Source organism: Syngnathus leptorhynchus, chromosome 10 (genome assembly GCF_054491065.1).
Source record: "Syngnathus leptorhynchus isolate UIUO chromosome 10, UIUO_Slep, whole genome shotgun sequence".
NCBI lineage: Eukaryota > Metazoa > Chordata > Actinopteri > Syngnathiformes > Syngnathidae > Syngnathus > Syngnathus leptorhynchus.
The window spans coordinates 10,921,145-10,934,830 of record NC_141204.1 but is presented as its reverse complement, the minus strand read 5'-3'; the positions used below and the strand labels follow the sequence as shown (position 1 = coordinate 10,934,830).

Sequence of the window (13,686 nt, the reverse complement as noted above, 5' to 3'; positions counted from 1 at the left end):
GAGAAGATACAACAGCTCTAAAGGACAGACGCCGGAAAGTGTGGGCGCGCAGCAGCTCGTATTTGTAACGTATTGCCTCGGCGCCGCCGTAACGGGCAAAATATGATGACAGGCTTTATGGAATGTTTACGCCGCCTCCGCTTAATGGGCCCTGCCACGGGAACTGATGAAGACCTTTAGCTAAACATTAAGAGGAAGACTTGCGACTATGCACGCGCACACACACTCACCGCTCACACACTCATCCAATTCCTCATTTACTCTCACAAACTTTCAGTCATAAGCTCCCTCTGTCCCTCACACATACACACACGCCGCGCTCTCACATGTACAAACGCAGTCACACTCATCCACTCTTACACTGGCTCTCTCTCACAGAAACACCACGCACGCACTCTTACACACTCGGTTTCTCTCACATTCACGCACTCACACTCATACACATTCAAACTTAACACATTTACACACAAATGATCACACAAACTGACTCATCTTCTCACGTGTTACTCACATACATATCGTCTCTCTCTCCCTTCATCTCATACATAGTCTTGCCCACTTACTCTCACACATACACACACGCTCTCACTGTTACACTGTCACCTTAGACATGTCACTGTCACCTTGCACCTCTGTTCTACACTATGTCTTCCGCACACTTTCCTCTCATATACACACTCAACTTTTACACTCTCGCATGCGCACGCTGTGTGTCTCGCTCTCTCTCACACGCCTTCGCCATCGTATTCCAGTTGGTCCTAAAGAGACAAATTCCTCGGCAGCATTTTCCTCCCATCATAAAGCGTCTGCCACTAAAGGCGTGTTTTCTCAATCCGTCTGCTGGGCCGTGACAATTCCGCATCGCTGCGGCGGGCGTCGCCGCTCTCGCTCGGGGCGGATTTGCACACCATATGCCGCCGGTGTCAAACGGCCGCGTTTAAACGGGCCGCGGCCTCGCATTCGTTATTAAGGCCACGTTATTGGGGCTTGTTTATCGGGAGGCGCCTTGTTAATGTTATTTATTAGGAGTCGGCACGCCCGCCGCCCCCCTCCGCCCCCTCCCGCATGCAAAGGAGACGGACATAATATATGCAAATAGCGACGTGGACCCAACTCGGCGGCAGTAAAACGCAGCATTTGCATTTGATGTAGCACATAATAAAGGGCTTATTAGCATTTTAAATGTGTCAAACAAACTTGAAAAATGTCGTGGGCGCCTGGTGCTGTTTTACTGTCGGACGTGTGCGCCACGCGTGTCTCGAAAAGGCCAACGCGAGATTCCGCACGTATAAATATTAAAGTGCAAGCTCCCGACGACGTCGCCGTGACATCATGCAATTCACCTGTCGGGAAGCCACGCCCCCAACGCAGAATGACCAATCACAGGGCAGCCAGTTTGCATCGTTTACTGAACATGCGTTGTGGACGTAACTCAATGCAGCAGACACATGCGCATGCGCGCAGACACAGAGAGAGACATGCACACGCGCACACACACGCTCACGCGCGCACACACGCACACGCGCGCACACACGCACACGCGAGCACACACGCACACGCGCGCACACGCGCACACACTCCCTCCCCGCACACACATTGAAGCAACCAGGCAGCATATTTGCAACAGGGTTCCCCTTTTAACTCCTTTCACTGGGAGCACAATCCTACTCCTCCCATCCTCCAGTGCAGGCCGCGTCACTTTGTGTCCGCTTGGGCCCTCCGCAATGGGTGCACATGAGCAGAAAATGAGGGTGGGGGGCGAGGCGAGGGCGCCCTGTGAAAGGACAGCATGTTTGTGTATCTGCGAGAAGGGAGCAAGAGGAGATTAACATGTAAGATTTAAGACGGGTGAGGGGGTGAGGCGGGCTTGTGAACGCATGAGTGCATGTGCGTGTGTAGACGGTGTAAAAAGGTCCACTTCAAGGCCTGCAATCTGCTGCTCGGACATAAAACTCGATTTCACACTACACTACACGTACTTTTTCTTTTCTCTTTTGGGGCATCAAAGTTTTGTCCGACGGCGAAAGCCTGCTCTTTCCAGTCAGTCCCGTCTACTTGTTTTGTGGCTAATTAACACCCCGGCGCCGCAAATATCAATTAGGACTTCAATAGACGATTGTGAGGTGCGCGATTAACAAACTCCCCACGATTTGATCAACATTAATTAAAAGTCGGGCGCTCCAATTCAAAGGTTTGTTTGCTGGTGGTGAAACGCAGACAAAATGCTCGTCTTGATATTTTCTCTTTCAACTTCAATTCAGAGGCATCAATGGGGAAAAGTTCTTACAAGTATTCACACTTGTGGTGTCAGTGCAAAATGTTGCTTTAGTGACAACTCATGCACTTTGGATTGATTGTTGCTGTCCATATGCTGCTGCAATGCCTCAAACTTTGATGAAAATCGCTTTTATCATAGGATTAAAACAAAAAGCAATGATTTATATATATAATATATATATATATACATATACTCGGTGGCGCACTGGGTAGGAGGGTGCGGGTTCGATTCCACCTCCGGCCCTTCCTGTGTGGAGTTTGCCTGTTCTCCCCGTGTCCGCGTGGGTTTTCTCCGGGCACTCCGGTTTCCTCCCACATCCCAAAAACATGCTTGGTAGGCCTAAATTGACTCTAAATTGTCCCTAGGTGTGAGTGCGAGTGCGGATGGTTGTTCGTCTCTGTGTGCCCTGCGATTGGCTGGCAACCGGTTCAGGGTGTCCCCCGCCTGCTGCCCGATGACGGCTGGGATAGGCTCCAGCACGCCCGCGACCCCCGTGGGGACAAAGCGGTTCAGAAAATGGATGGATGGATATATAGATATTTGAAGCCATATATATATATATATATATATATATATATATATATATATATATATATATATATATATATATATATATATATATATATATATATATATAATGTGTGTTAAAAAAACTGTGTGAATCATCAAATTACACGAGTTCATCACATTTTGACATATTTGGCATTTAATTACACATTTATGTTATGTATGTTCTTCAATGACACTTTCCCAAAAATATTTACCTCATTTTTATTGTACGTCTTTGAATTTTATACTGTTTATTTATTTTATTGCATTTTCAAACTTGAATTCATATGTATTTACCTCAAATCTATATCTGTATATGGCTAGTTATCTTGTTTTAATGGTAAAATACAACATATATCTGGAAATTTACATATTTGGATGCAAGGCACCCTTGACCTGATCTCCACCGTGGCCTTGACCTCCTAATGTCTCTAATGAAGCATCACCGTGCTCTCAGTTAAAAGATGTTGCGCTGATACCATTTGACCACCAATTACTGTCCTCGTCCTTTTCGTTGTTAGAGAGGGTGGGCGGAGTTGGTCGGTGGGTGGGGGTGGTGATGGGGGGACTCCAAGGCCCACCCATGACGGTAATTAGCTCGTTAAAAGTGCAAGTTCTATGCGCTTGTTTTATAATGACGCTCAGCTAGTTTTCATACTCGAAGGAAGCCAGCCCTCCAGCAAGTTGGTCCGTAATACTGCTGCTCACCTCCTAACTGGAGCTCGGAGGAGGGAGCACAAAACTCCGGTTCTGGCCTACCTGACCTCTTTTTGCTCCTCAGGTCTAGCAGTCCAGATGGAACCGAAGGTACCGAGGACTCTTTGTTACAGCATGTTAATGCAGTTCTGGTTGTGTTCCACAAAGTTGAAAGTCTTGCAAGATGGTTCAATTAGTATCTCCCTTGAAGGTTAGAGTGCGTTTTAGATTCAATCAAAACTTTCAGCGTCCTATCACTAACTTTGAGTGCGTCATGATATGAAAGGAAAGCCTCTCGAGGCGGTTGCAGCACACAACTTGATAGCCGACACACACCTCATTGAGACACATTGGCCGGATTAGGAACACTTTCTGTCGGGGGGCGGCCAGGCCCCCCCCCGATACACAAAGGAACACTTGGGGACGGGATTAGCAGGCTTACAGCGGATCCACATATGTCCAGTTCAAGCAATTGGTATTCAAAGCTTGACACTTTGAAATGCCACCAGGCGAGAGCAAAGGCGGATCCGCCGCTTTGCTCTCGCACCTTTATGAGGAGCAAAGGGCCCCTCCCTCTCCTCCCCTCTCTCCCCTCCCTCCTTTTGGGCCAAGCCCAACAATGAGGGCCCCGTCAATGCGCGTTTGGGCCTTTTTCTCCTTTTCTATTTCTTTTCTTTATTTAACTGTTCGAGCAGGGCGATCTCATGGCGCAGCACGCGGGAGGAGAGACGGGGAGAAACTTGATAATTATTTCAAGTGCCATGGGTGGCGGGAGGACGGGTGAGGAGTCGACAGACGGACGGACGGACAAAGGAACGATGTGTTGTCATTGCGAGCTGTTGGTCCACAGGGCAGAAGAAACACGACTTGATTTTATGTCAAAATAGCTCATTTTATGATGTGCCCACTCAATTTTGCAGTTTTGAATTTTGAATTTTGAATTTGAATGTTTTCACAGTAAAAATAACATAAAATATTTATAAAATATATAACACGTATAATCATGTATATATATATATATATATATATATATATATATATATATATATATATATATATATATATATATATATATAATTATAATATATAATATAACAATAAACTGTTGTTACAATATATATATAATTTTTATTATTAATTTATGTAAAGGTAAAACCCGAGGGTGCCATTGAAACTTTGATAAAAAAATTTGAAACCTTCATTTTGCAGGGAAATGCAAAGTTTAGCTTAAGATATGAGTAATTTTCAAGGACAGCAAGAAGAGCAAAAATCTTCTGAATATGAAGCCTTAGTTCAAAGATGTTGTTGTGTTATAAAACCACACACACGCACACGCGCGCACACACGCACGTCCAAATATCAAATATCCAAAATACAATCAAATCTTAAAAGAAACACTTTTCAGTCCATGTTGATGAGTAGTCTATCTATGACACTAAAGCCAGAAATAATAAATTATCTGAATATAAAACTGACAGCAGTAATAAGTATTAAAAATATATAGTACATATACTGTTGGTTTTAAATGTGTTTTATCACACGTGCGAACATTATTGCAATATCGGTGACTCAAAACAATTTCACTTTATACGTATAAGCACCTGTTAGAAATGAAAATGCTGACATTGATGTTTTACTTTCTTTGCGATGTGAATTTACATAATCGTCACGTTTCTTACATTAAGACCAGACAGCTAAAATCCTAATTTAGTAAGATTTGTCTTCATTGAATTGAATAAAAAAAATACAAGTATGATGAAATAAAATGTCATTTAAAAGTTGTAGGACTGTGTCCAAGTCTGCCAAGCATGGCTTTAAAAAGCTGAAACCCAGATGTGTTCTTATGCTGAGCCAGTTGTGAAATATTTTCCTGTCACTGCTTGCTTGCGTTGTGAGCGGGCAAAAGAGGCGCAGGCCGATTAGTTATTGTTGGACTTTGTGGTCCTGGTGTGCTATTCAAGCCAGACTGGGCCCAAATAAAAAGCTTGGGCGGGCGGGCGGGCGTCTGGGGTCCAACGGGTCACAGCGCTGCCGCCTACATGCTGCCATATGGATGGCACAGCGCACACCGTCGCCGCCGCTCGACTTCGTCCGCGCGCCTCACCATGGCAAAGCACACACAGACTATGGCAGAAGGCACCGATAGAGAGAAACAGCATGTGCAGAGGGAGACATGGATGGAGAAAGAGAGATGGAGAAACATCAAGTCAAATGGATGGATGGACGGACAAATGGATGGAGAGACAAATTTAGCTTGGAGTTATAAGAAGACGATCCAGATTCACACTGCATATTTTTAAAATCTGCTACTCATCAATTGTTCGACAACGGAGGGAGGGGGGGGTGGGTCAAATTCCATGGAAAGAAGTCCGTCAAGACACAAAGTGCTATTTTTCTGCTTCTCCTTCCTCACCGCTTGCTTGCTTGCCACTCGCACTGCCAACAAAAAGAAAACAAAACTCTCCTAAAATGTCCCCAGGGCTCCTCCTCACCGCTTGCCTGCATCACAAACCATGACAAATTTAACTAGTCAGCAAGTACACCTAGAAGACCTTTGCTGTAGTGTAAACAATATTTCTTTTACAATATATTAGAGCAACCGTCAGATGGATGCCTTGCTCAAAGGCATTTCAACCTGTGTGGAACCTGTGTGCTCAGGAGGTCACAGGCTGGATTTACAAGCACTCCCCCAACCTTGAAGCGCCTTTCATTCCTGACTTCTTAATACTTGACTTTCAATGCTTTTACTTCTTTACTTTTCAGCAGGAAGCGTGGGGAAAAAAATTCCGTTGGTCAAGATGAGCTTTAGGCCTCTCCTTCTTACTCATGGCAGGGCTCTCAAAAAAAAAAAAAAAAAGACAGAAAACAAGAAAGCTTGAGTGAAAATGAAAGTCGAGGAGTGAGTGGAGAGAAGAGGCGAGCTCGTCCCTCGCCCCGCCCCTGACAGTGTCCTGACAATGGCGCTGGATGGATGCGTACGGCGGTCAGTGGGACAGTCAAAGCACGCCTCCGCCTCCTCCTCTTCAAAAAAGAGGCGCGTCATCGTCCTAACAAGGCGTTATGAATAGCAAAGCGGCTTTTGTGTGGCCGCCCGTATAAAAAGCCGCTGACACCTCACAGAGCCAGCACAGACAAGAAACGGAGCCGCTGCGTAAAAGCGCGCAGGTGGAAATCGAAAGAGAGAGAGGGGAACCGAGGGGGGGATCGAGAGAGGTAGAAAGCGAGTGAGAAAGAGAGAAAGGGGGAGGAAGCCTCGGAGGCCGAGCCATAAAATGAATTCAGACTCCAGCCCGAGCAGCAGAGCCTCATCCCCGGACATGGATGCCATGTTCCTCCGAGAGCACCTCCCTGCCCATCACTTCCACCACCTGCACCCGCACTTCAACTTGCACCACCACCACCACCAGCACCCTGTCTCCTCGTCCACGCAGGCCGGCAAGATGTCCGAGTCCAAGTCAGCCTCGTCTTCGTCGTCGGTGGAGAGCAGCAGCGGCGGCGGAGGTAGCAACAAGTTCAAGCTGAAGAAGCAGGTGACCGAGGAGGAGATGTACCAGCTACGCCTCAAAATCAACGGCCGCGAGCGCAAACGCATGCACGACCTCAACTTGGCTATGGACGGCCTGCGCGAAGTCATGCCCTACGCGCACGGTCCCTCCGTGCGCAAGCTGTCCAAGATCGCCACGCTGCTGCTGGCCCGGAACTACATCCTCATGCTCAACAGCTCCCTGGACGAGATGAAGCGACTGGTGGGGGAAATCTACGGCGGCCAGCACTCGGCCTTCCACTGCGGCACCGTGGCGCATCCGGGAGCCGCGGCGGCGGCTGCGGCGGCTGCTGCCGCGGCGGCCGCAGCCGCCCATCAGGTACACCCGCTCCTTGGCGGCGGCCTGTCGTCGTCCACCACGTCCACTACGTCCTCCAGCCTCCCCATCCGGGCCCCGCACGCCTTGATGAAGGGTTCGCCGGCCGCCGCACCCCCTGGCCTGCAGCTGGGCTCCGGGTTCCAGCACTGGGCCGGGTTGCCGTGCCCGTGCGCCATCTGCCAGGTGCCGCCCCCTCCCGCTCCTCCTGCGCCGCCAACACACATCCCCATCACCTCCTCCGGCCTGACGAGACTGACGGGGGAGGCCAAGGACGGCATGAAATGATATGTCGGTCATTTTTAAGGACTGTTTGAGGGCATGGCGCGCGAATTCGTGCATGTTGCTGTCTGTTTTCTTGTTGGGTCCATATGAGAAAATGTGTGTTATTTCTCTCCTTGTACCAAGGACTCCTGAAAGACTGACGCTTTCAAACTTGAAGGTAAAAACAAAAACAAAACGAGAAAAAAAATTGTGCATGAATATTTTGGTTCTCTTTATTTTGTGAAAATGAAGATTGCGCTTTGTGCCTTGTACCAAGGATTTAAACAAAAAAAGTGAGTTCCGTATTTTAATTTTTTTTCTTTTCCAAAAATGTAGCAAACACCGCTTTATAGTTTTGCAATTGACTCATTAAGTGGCTCCTTGTAAAAACATCTCAATTCCCTTTCTTGTTACTTGTGTGCATGTTGCCCGAATGTTGACGTTTTGTTACGCCCAGAGACTGCCTGTCTTTATTTTTTTACATTGTTGATGAAATATTTATTATGAATCACCCAGAGGACCTGGATGACATTTCAATAAAACAAAAATTATGGATCGTATTTTACTGCCTTACTCTTTGTTGAGAACATTTACACACGTTTCAACAAATGACCCTTAATTGTGTTGAACATTTATAAACACTCATGACGTCGAAAAAGTGCTTTCACCTCCATATCAATTCACAAAGTGTAAAATGCCCTCAAGGAATTTGGGCCTGCAGTGTATGAAATTTACGTGAGCTCATTTGCATTCCATTAGAGAGAATATTCCATTCAATTTGAGTCTTTATTTAAAAAAAAAATCATCACTGGAAAAGAATAATCAAACTGCATATATTTTTATTGGGCTACACAAAAATCAGCTAGATACGAATGTTTTACTTTAAAAACTAATTCAAAAGAAAATCCAGTAAAATAAATTTAATGCACTTTATTAAAATTACTCTTGGGGGAAAAAGCTGTGTTGATTATTACAGTCTGGTGGGATGAATAGATAGACATCCATCCCTCCATCTCTCCATCCCTCCATCCCTGTGATGATAGAGTTCTAATAACTCAAAATGCAAAGTGAAGGGTAACAAGTAAACAAAATAATTTGGCAAAAAAAAAAAAACTAATCATAAAATGAATTTTATTTATTGGATTTTTTTTCCTTAAGCACTAAAGCAAAAAAGGTGACATGAATGCAGTCCAGTTGGATTGTTAATCCACACTGGGGAGCGCTGAGCAGTTTATTCGCCGGGTCCCAAGGGTGCCCCCCCGCCACGTCTCATCTCTGCAATGACAGAATGTATGTTTGCAGATTACAAGCTAATTGTTCACGTGGGACCCACAAGGGGAGAATGACATCACAGAGAGGTGGTGGGATTACACGATGCTAAAAAGCAGAGGATTATACACATTTTGCTTTTGGGTGTGTGTGTGTGGGGGGGGGGGCTCATGCAAATGAAGATTAAAGCAAAGAAAAGAGGGAGGCAGAAGGGAGAGGAGGCCTTTTGTGACTCAAGAAGGAGTGAAAGAGTTCATTTTTCGCTGCTGTTTTTGTCTTTAGGAATGACGCCTGCATGTGTGTGTGTGTGTGTGTGTGTGTGTGTGTGTGTGTGTGTGTGTGTGTGTGTGTGTGTGTGTGTGTGTGTGTGTGTGTGTGAGCTGGCAGATGGGATGTAAATAGGCGGGTAGCTGCGCCGGCCTTTTAAGCGCGCTACACTGAGGAGGATGTTGTCAAGGGAAGCTGCTTAGCAGTGACTTGCGCTTTATTATGCTGGCTTTTCAAAGCAAATGGACTCCTCAATACTTCTTCATTCGGCCTAATTAGGAGGCCAACAACTGCGAAGGCCGCCTAGCTTACGTTCGCCGGGGGGTAGCGGCCCACAAATGTCACGCGCATGTTTAAGGCGAGCATGTAAATGAGAGCTCCTTACGGACCCCTGCATTCAGGTGAAAAGCTAAACGAGTGCAAGCGCCTATAACGATGTCACAACGGCACGTCTTCATTAGCTGGAAAAATGCAACAAAACTGCCACAACTCGCCCTGCAATCACAATCAATATTTATCCAATCACAAAAACATTTTCAAAAGCCAAGAAAATGCATCATACACGAAAATGTGCACAAATGTGGTTTGCTTTAACTGACCAATCAGAGGACATAAAAACACTGATTTGAACGCTGACTCAAAACGCCGGCCAATCATGACCCTACTCGGCCTGCGATCTCAAACATTGAGACGACACGGGCCCCAAATACATAGTTTAATGGAAAGCACATCTGCCAGTGGTCTGCTCGTCGGCTGCACGTGTGTGTTTGTGTGTACCCGAGGGCGTCGGGAGAAAGTGAATTTACTGTGAATAAAGAGGCGGCGGCCTGGAACAAAAGCAGTTGAGGGAATAACTTATTGACCAGGAGGACAGGCTGAACCGGCACGATTAAAGCCGCCTGATCGTTGTGTGTGAGTTGGGGGGGGACAGTGCATCTGCCTCCGCCCTGGGGGAGGCCTCGGGAATAATGGAGGGGTTTCGTTGCCCCCACCGTGCTCAGCTGACTAATGTTGAACCCACACGGGCCAAAATGGGCAACATATTTCCATCATAAGAGCGCCTTGCCATCGCCATTGGCGACAAGCGCTCATTTGCATGTTAATTGACACTTTTTGTCCGGGGCGGGGTCGCGGTGCTGCACTCGTCGTTGTCGTCGGGCTGCGACAGGAAGTGTCATAATCATAAAGCGTAACGTGACGCCACTACTGTGTTTTTATTTATTGAATTGAAAGTCATGAAAAGATGAATTAAAATGTCAACAAGTGATGAGCTAAGCAAATAATATGCAATGTCTTGTTTATTTATAGAATAGGCAGGGTGCCATTAAACACCAGGATGCTCCTTAAAGATACCATCTGCAACATTTAAATACTTCCGAGATGTCGGCGCATCAACCACCATAAATCAGTCCAACAATAAAGATGACAAAAAGTGCAATTTAAGTGAAAGTAACAAACTTTTTTTGCACATGAGGGAATACTGTTTGATTACAGAAATTGTCATGTACTGTATTTATTTTGTGCAAAAACAGAAAAAAGGGAGGAATTTAATGACATTATTCATTTTTTTGCCATTCTATCTGTTTACATATTAATTTATTTATAACCAATCAAGTAAAAGCGACAGTGATTTAGTTACTTGGAAAGTGACAGTAGATCTAAATCATCTTTAAGAAAATATTCCCATAAAATACAAATTTTAAACCTTTATTTTGTCTCAGAAAAAAATACTCAATTTAAATGTATTTTTAATCATTAAATTTGATTAGGGCCCAACTAATAAAACCATAATTTCTGAATAGGCATTCAACATGAGAAACCTCTTGTGTTTTAAACTATGTTTTGAATTTTAAGCAAAAAATACTTACAAATAATTTAGAAAAAATTTTCTGAATTGAGTATATTAATAGAAATGAATACTTTTTGGTAAGTGATCATTACAATGACTAGAAGATGAAGATAAAAAGCAGTCCAGTCATGCTCGTCGCCATGCTCAGTGTTTTCGTCATGAGAAGCCTGCACATCAGCAGACTGTTTGCTTGTGGCTCTCAATATCGTGGGTCCGACCTTCCACTCATAGAAGTGTACAGAGCCAGACGGAAAGTGTGTGTGTGCGTGTGTGAGCGCTACGCTCCTACAGTGACTGACAGATGGCGCTCAGCGTTGGTCGTAAACGTGCTCTGGGACTGGCGCTTGTCGGCGTGCCAGCCGGTCGCCTCAATAGTTTGGAGGCTCCCCGTCAGGGTCCGACTGCCCCCGTAACTGCTCAAAAACAACTGTCCTGCACAGTGTGTGTGTGTGTGTGTGTGTGTGTGTGTGTGTGTGTGTGTGTGTGTGTGTTGCTGGCCACCGCATGTTTGGAATATGTCGCCAGCAATGAGTCTCTCGGGAATAATGACGGTAGGAAAACAGACGAGGATGAACGTGGTTAAACGGTATCATCGCATGGATGCTTTACACGTGTCGTCGGAGGGAAGGGACTTGCGCCTTTTATAGTTCATACAGAGCGATTGAAACACAGCCTCACCTTTTGGTGCTTTGCGATTCACAAAATTGTCATATTGCAGAAACGGGATGTTGAGATATGCCAACTCAGAATCTTTGTGCATGAGGACTTTGTTGTTGTCACAACCAATCACGGCTCACCAGTTTCCTGAAGCTGGGCCCTGATTGGTTGTGACCTGAGACAACTGTGATGTCATTTTCAGTCGACAGCAAGTGGCAAAATGGCCACCACCTGAGATGGATAAAAACGGGTTAACTTTGCTGCTTTACTCATATTGCACAAGCGTAATATTAATCTGAATGTAGTATTTAGATTAGTGGGAGCGCATACAACATATTGACAAGAAATTTGGGAAGTTCACTTCCTCTTTAATATTTGTAAACTAAATGTTATTTTGACAACGATGCAATGTGATGTCTTTATCTGCGATGTCTGTTCTTGGCTTGGGAACGGAATCAGCCGCCTCCTCAGGACCATGTTTCACTTTGTCCCAACACTCTTCCTGCTGAGAAAGACTGTCACCCAGCACTCTGCCAGCCTCAGAGCTGGCAAGCCAACGCACGGACATGTTCACAAATGCACGCAGTGGCATTGCTGTACAAAATCAAATCAAATTAAATGAGGTAGGCGACGTCCATAGGAAACAACATTAATGTCTCTTGATGTGCTTTTTGAAAATTCATATCGGTCTGCCAATAAATTTATGAACAACAATCACTGAAATGAAAACGTGGCTATTCAGCAGACGCAGGATCGTAAATCAACAACTTGACAACAGCTTCACTCCCAAAAGCACGTCTGCCTCCACGTCTCAACCTTTTTTAGCGCTTGATTTTGGTTTAAGTTTATTCACTGCCTAGCATAGCCTAGCCTAGCTTAGCACGCGCCGTGATTTCCTTATTAGCTTATTGGCCCTGGCCCATATTCCATTGGCACGGCAGAGCGCGCCATTAAAGGAGCTGCCAGGCGGACTTCGTCACAGTTGGTGCTTTTCATCAACGTCAACAACACACTGACAGCTTGTTGGTGGTGTTGTTGCTGCTGGAGAGCAAACAAACACGCAAAAGACGTGCCACATGCGTGCCAAGAAAGGCGCGACTTCATTAGAGATGTAACTGGTTTTGGATGTATCATGCTTGATATAAAAAGTCTACACACCTCGTTCAATTGCTAGGTTTATAACCGGCACAAATGTTTTAATCAAAGGGCAGTCCATTACTGTAGTTAGTTTCTATTATTATCATTTTTAAATGATTTGCTTAGCTTTGATGTAGCGATAGCAACGTCATCTACATGCAGTCATCCGAGGGCTGAACCCCCGCTCAGCAAAAATCAGTAGCAATTCGAAACGGGCATTATCACTGGACGGGAAAGCAGAAATGACAGCGGCCACAAACCGTGTGTGTGTGTGTGTGTGTGTGTGTGTGTGTGTGTGTTCCTTCGTGGTACAGGGCATGTGATGCGTCAGTGCAGTAGTGTTGGAGTAGTAGTGCCTGTAGTTTGTGCATGCTGTATGCTGCTTCTGCTTGCCACTTTTCTGCTTTCAGCTACCGCCACCGGCTAGCCCTCTGTTTCCGGGGGTGAAAAGAGGAGCCGAGTGCGTAAGCCTCCTCCGCCGGTACATAGCCTCTCCATTGCCAAGACTTGCACACGCCTCCTCGTGGCCACACACGGTAACTGGCACCTTGCGGTCCCAGGCTAAGTTGTGCAGGATCTCGGAGCAGCAGTGGGCCCCAGAGATGTGGCATGTAGGCCCACCGGTGTGTGGACACGCCCTACTGCCCATCAGCCACTGTCCCTGCTGTGGGTAAACAGCCCCAGCTTTGGGTAAATAGTGAAGACCTCAACGGCGGACCAGGCGGAGGATGATGGCTGACCTAAGGGGAGGCGTCACAACGGCTGGGAAGGCGGATGAAGGCTACAGCAGAAAAGGGTCACCAGTCGTCTTGGTCTCCTTGGCACTGGATTCTGACCCCAATCTGTCAAGGACAGTGTGG

At 46.0% G+C, this 13,686-nt stretch overlaps 1 protein-coding gene across 1 annotated transcript; it reads left to right on the top strand.

Moving 5' to 3' along the window:
• Positions 1-6,795: 6,795 nt before the first annotated feature.
• Positions 6,796-7,671, top strand: olig3 (oligodendrocyte transcription factor 3). The gene has a single exon (XM_085921487.1). It carries the CDS (start codon positions 6,796-6,798, stop codon positions 7,669-7,671), a length of 876 nt encoding a protein of 291 aa, XP_085777613.1.
• The last annotated feature ends 6,015 nt before the right edge of the window (positions 7,672-13,686 follow it).

Coding starts and splice junctions, on each gene's coding strand:
- olig3 (XM_085921487.1), top strand. CDS start 6,796: ATGAATTCAGACTCCAGCCCGAGCAGCAGAGCCTCATCCCCGGACATG.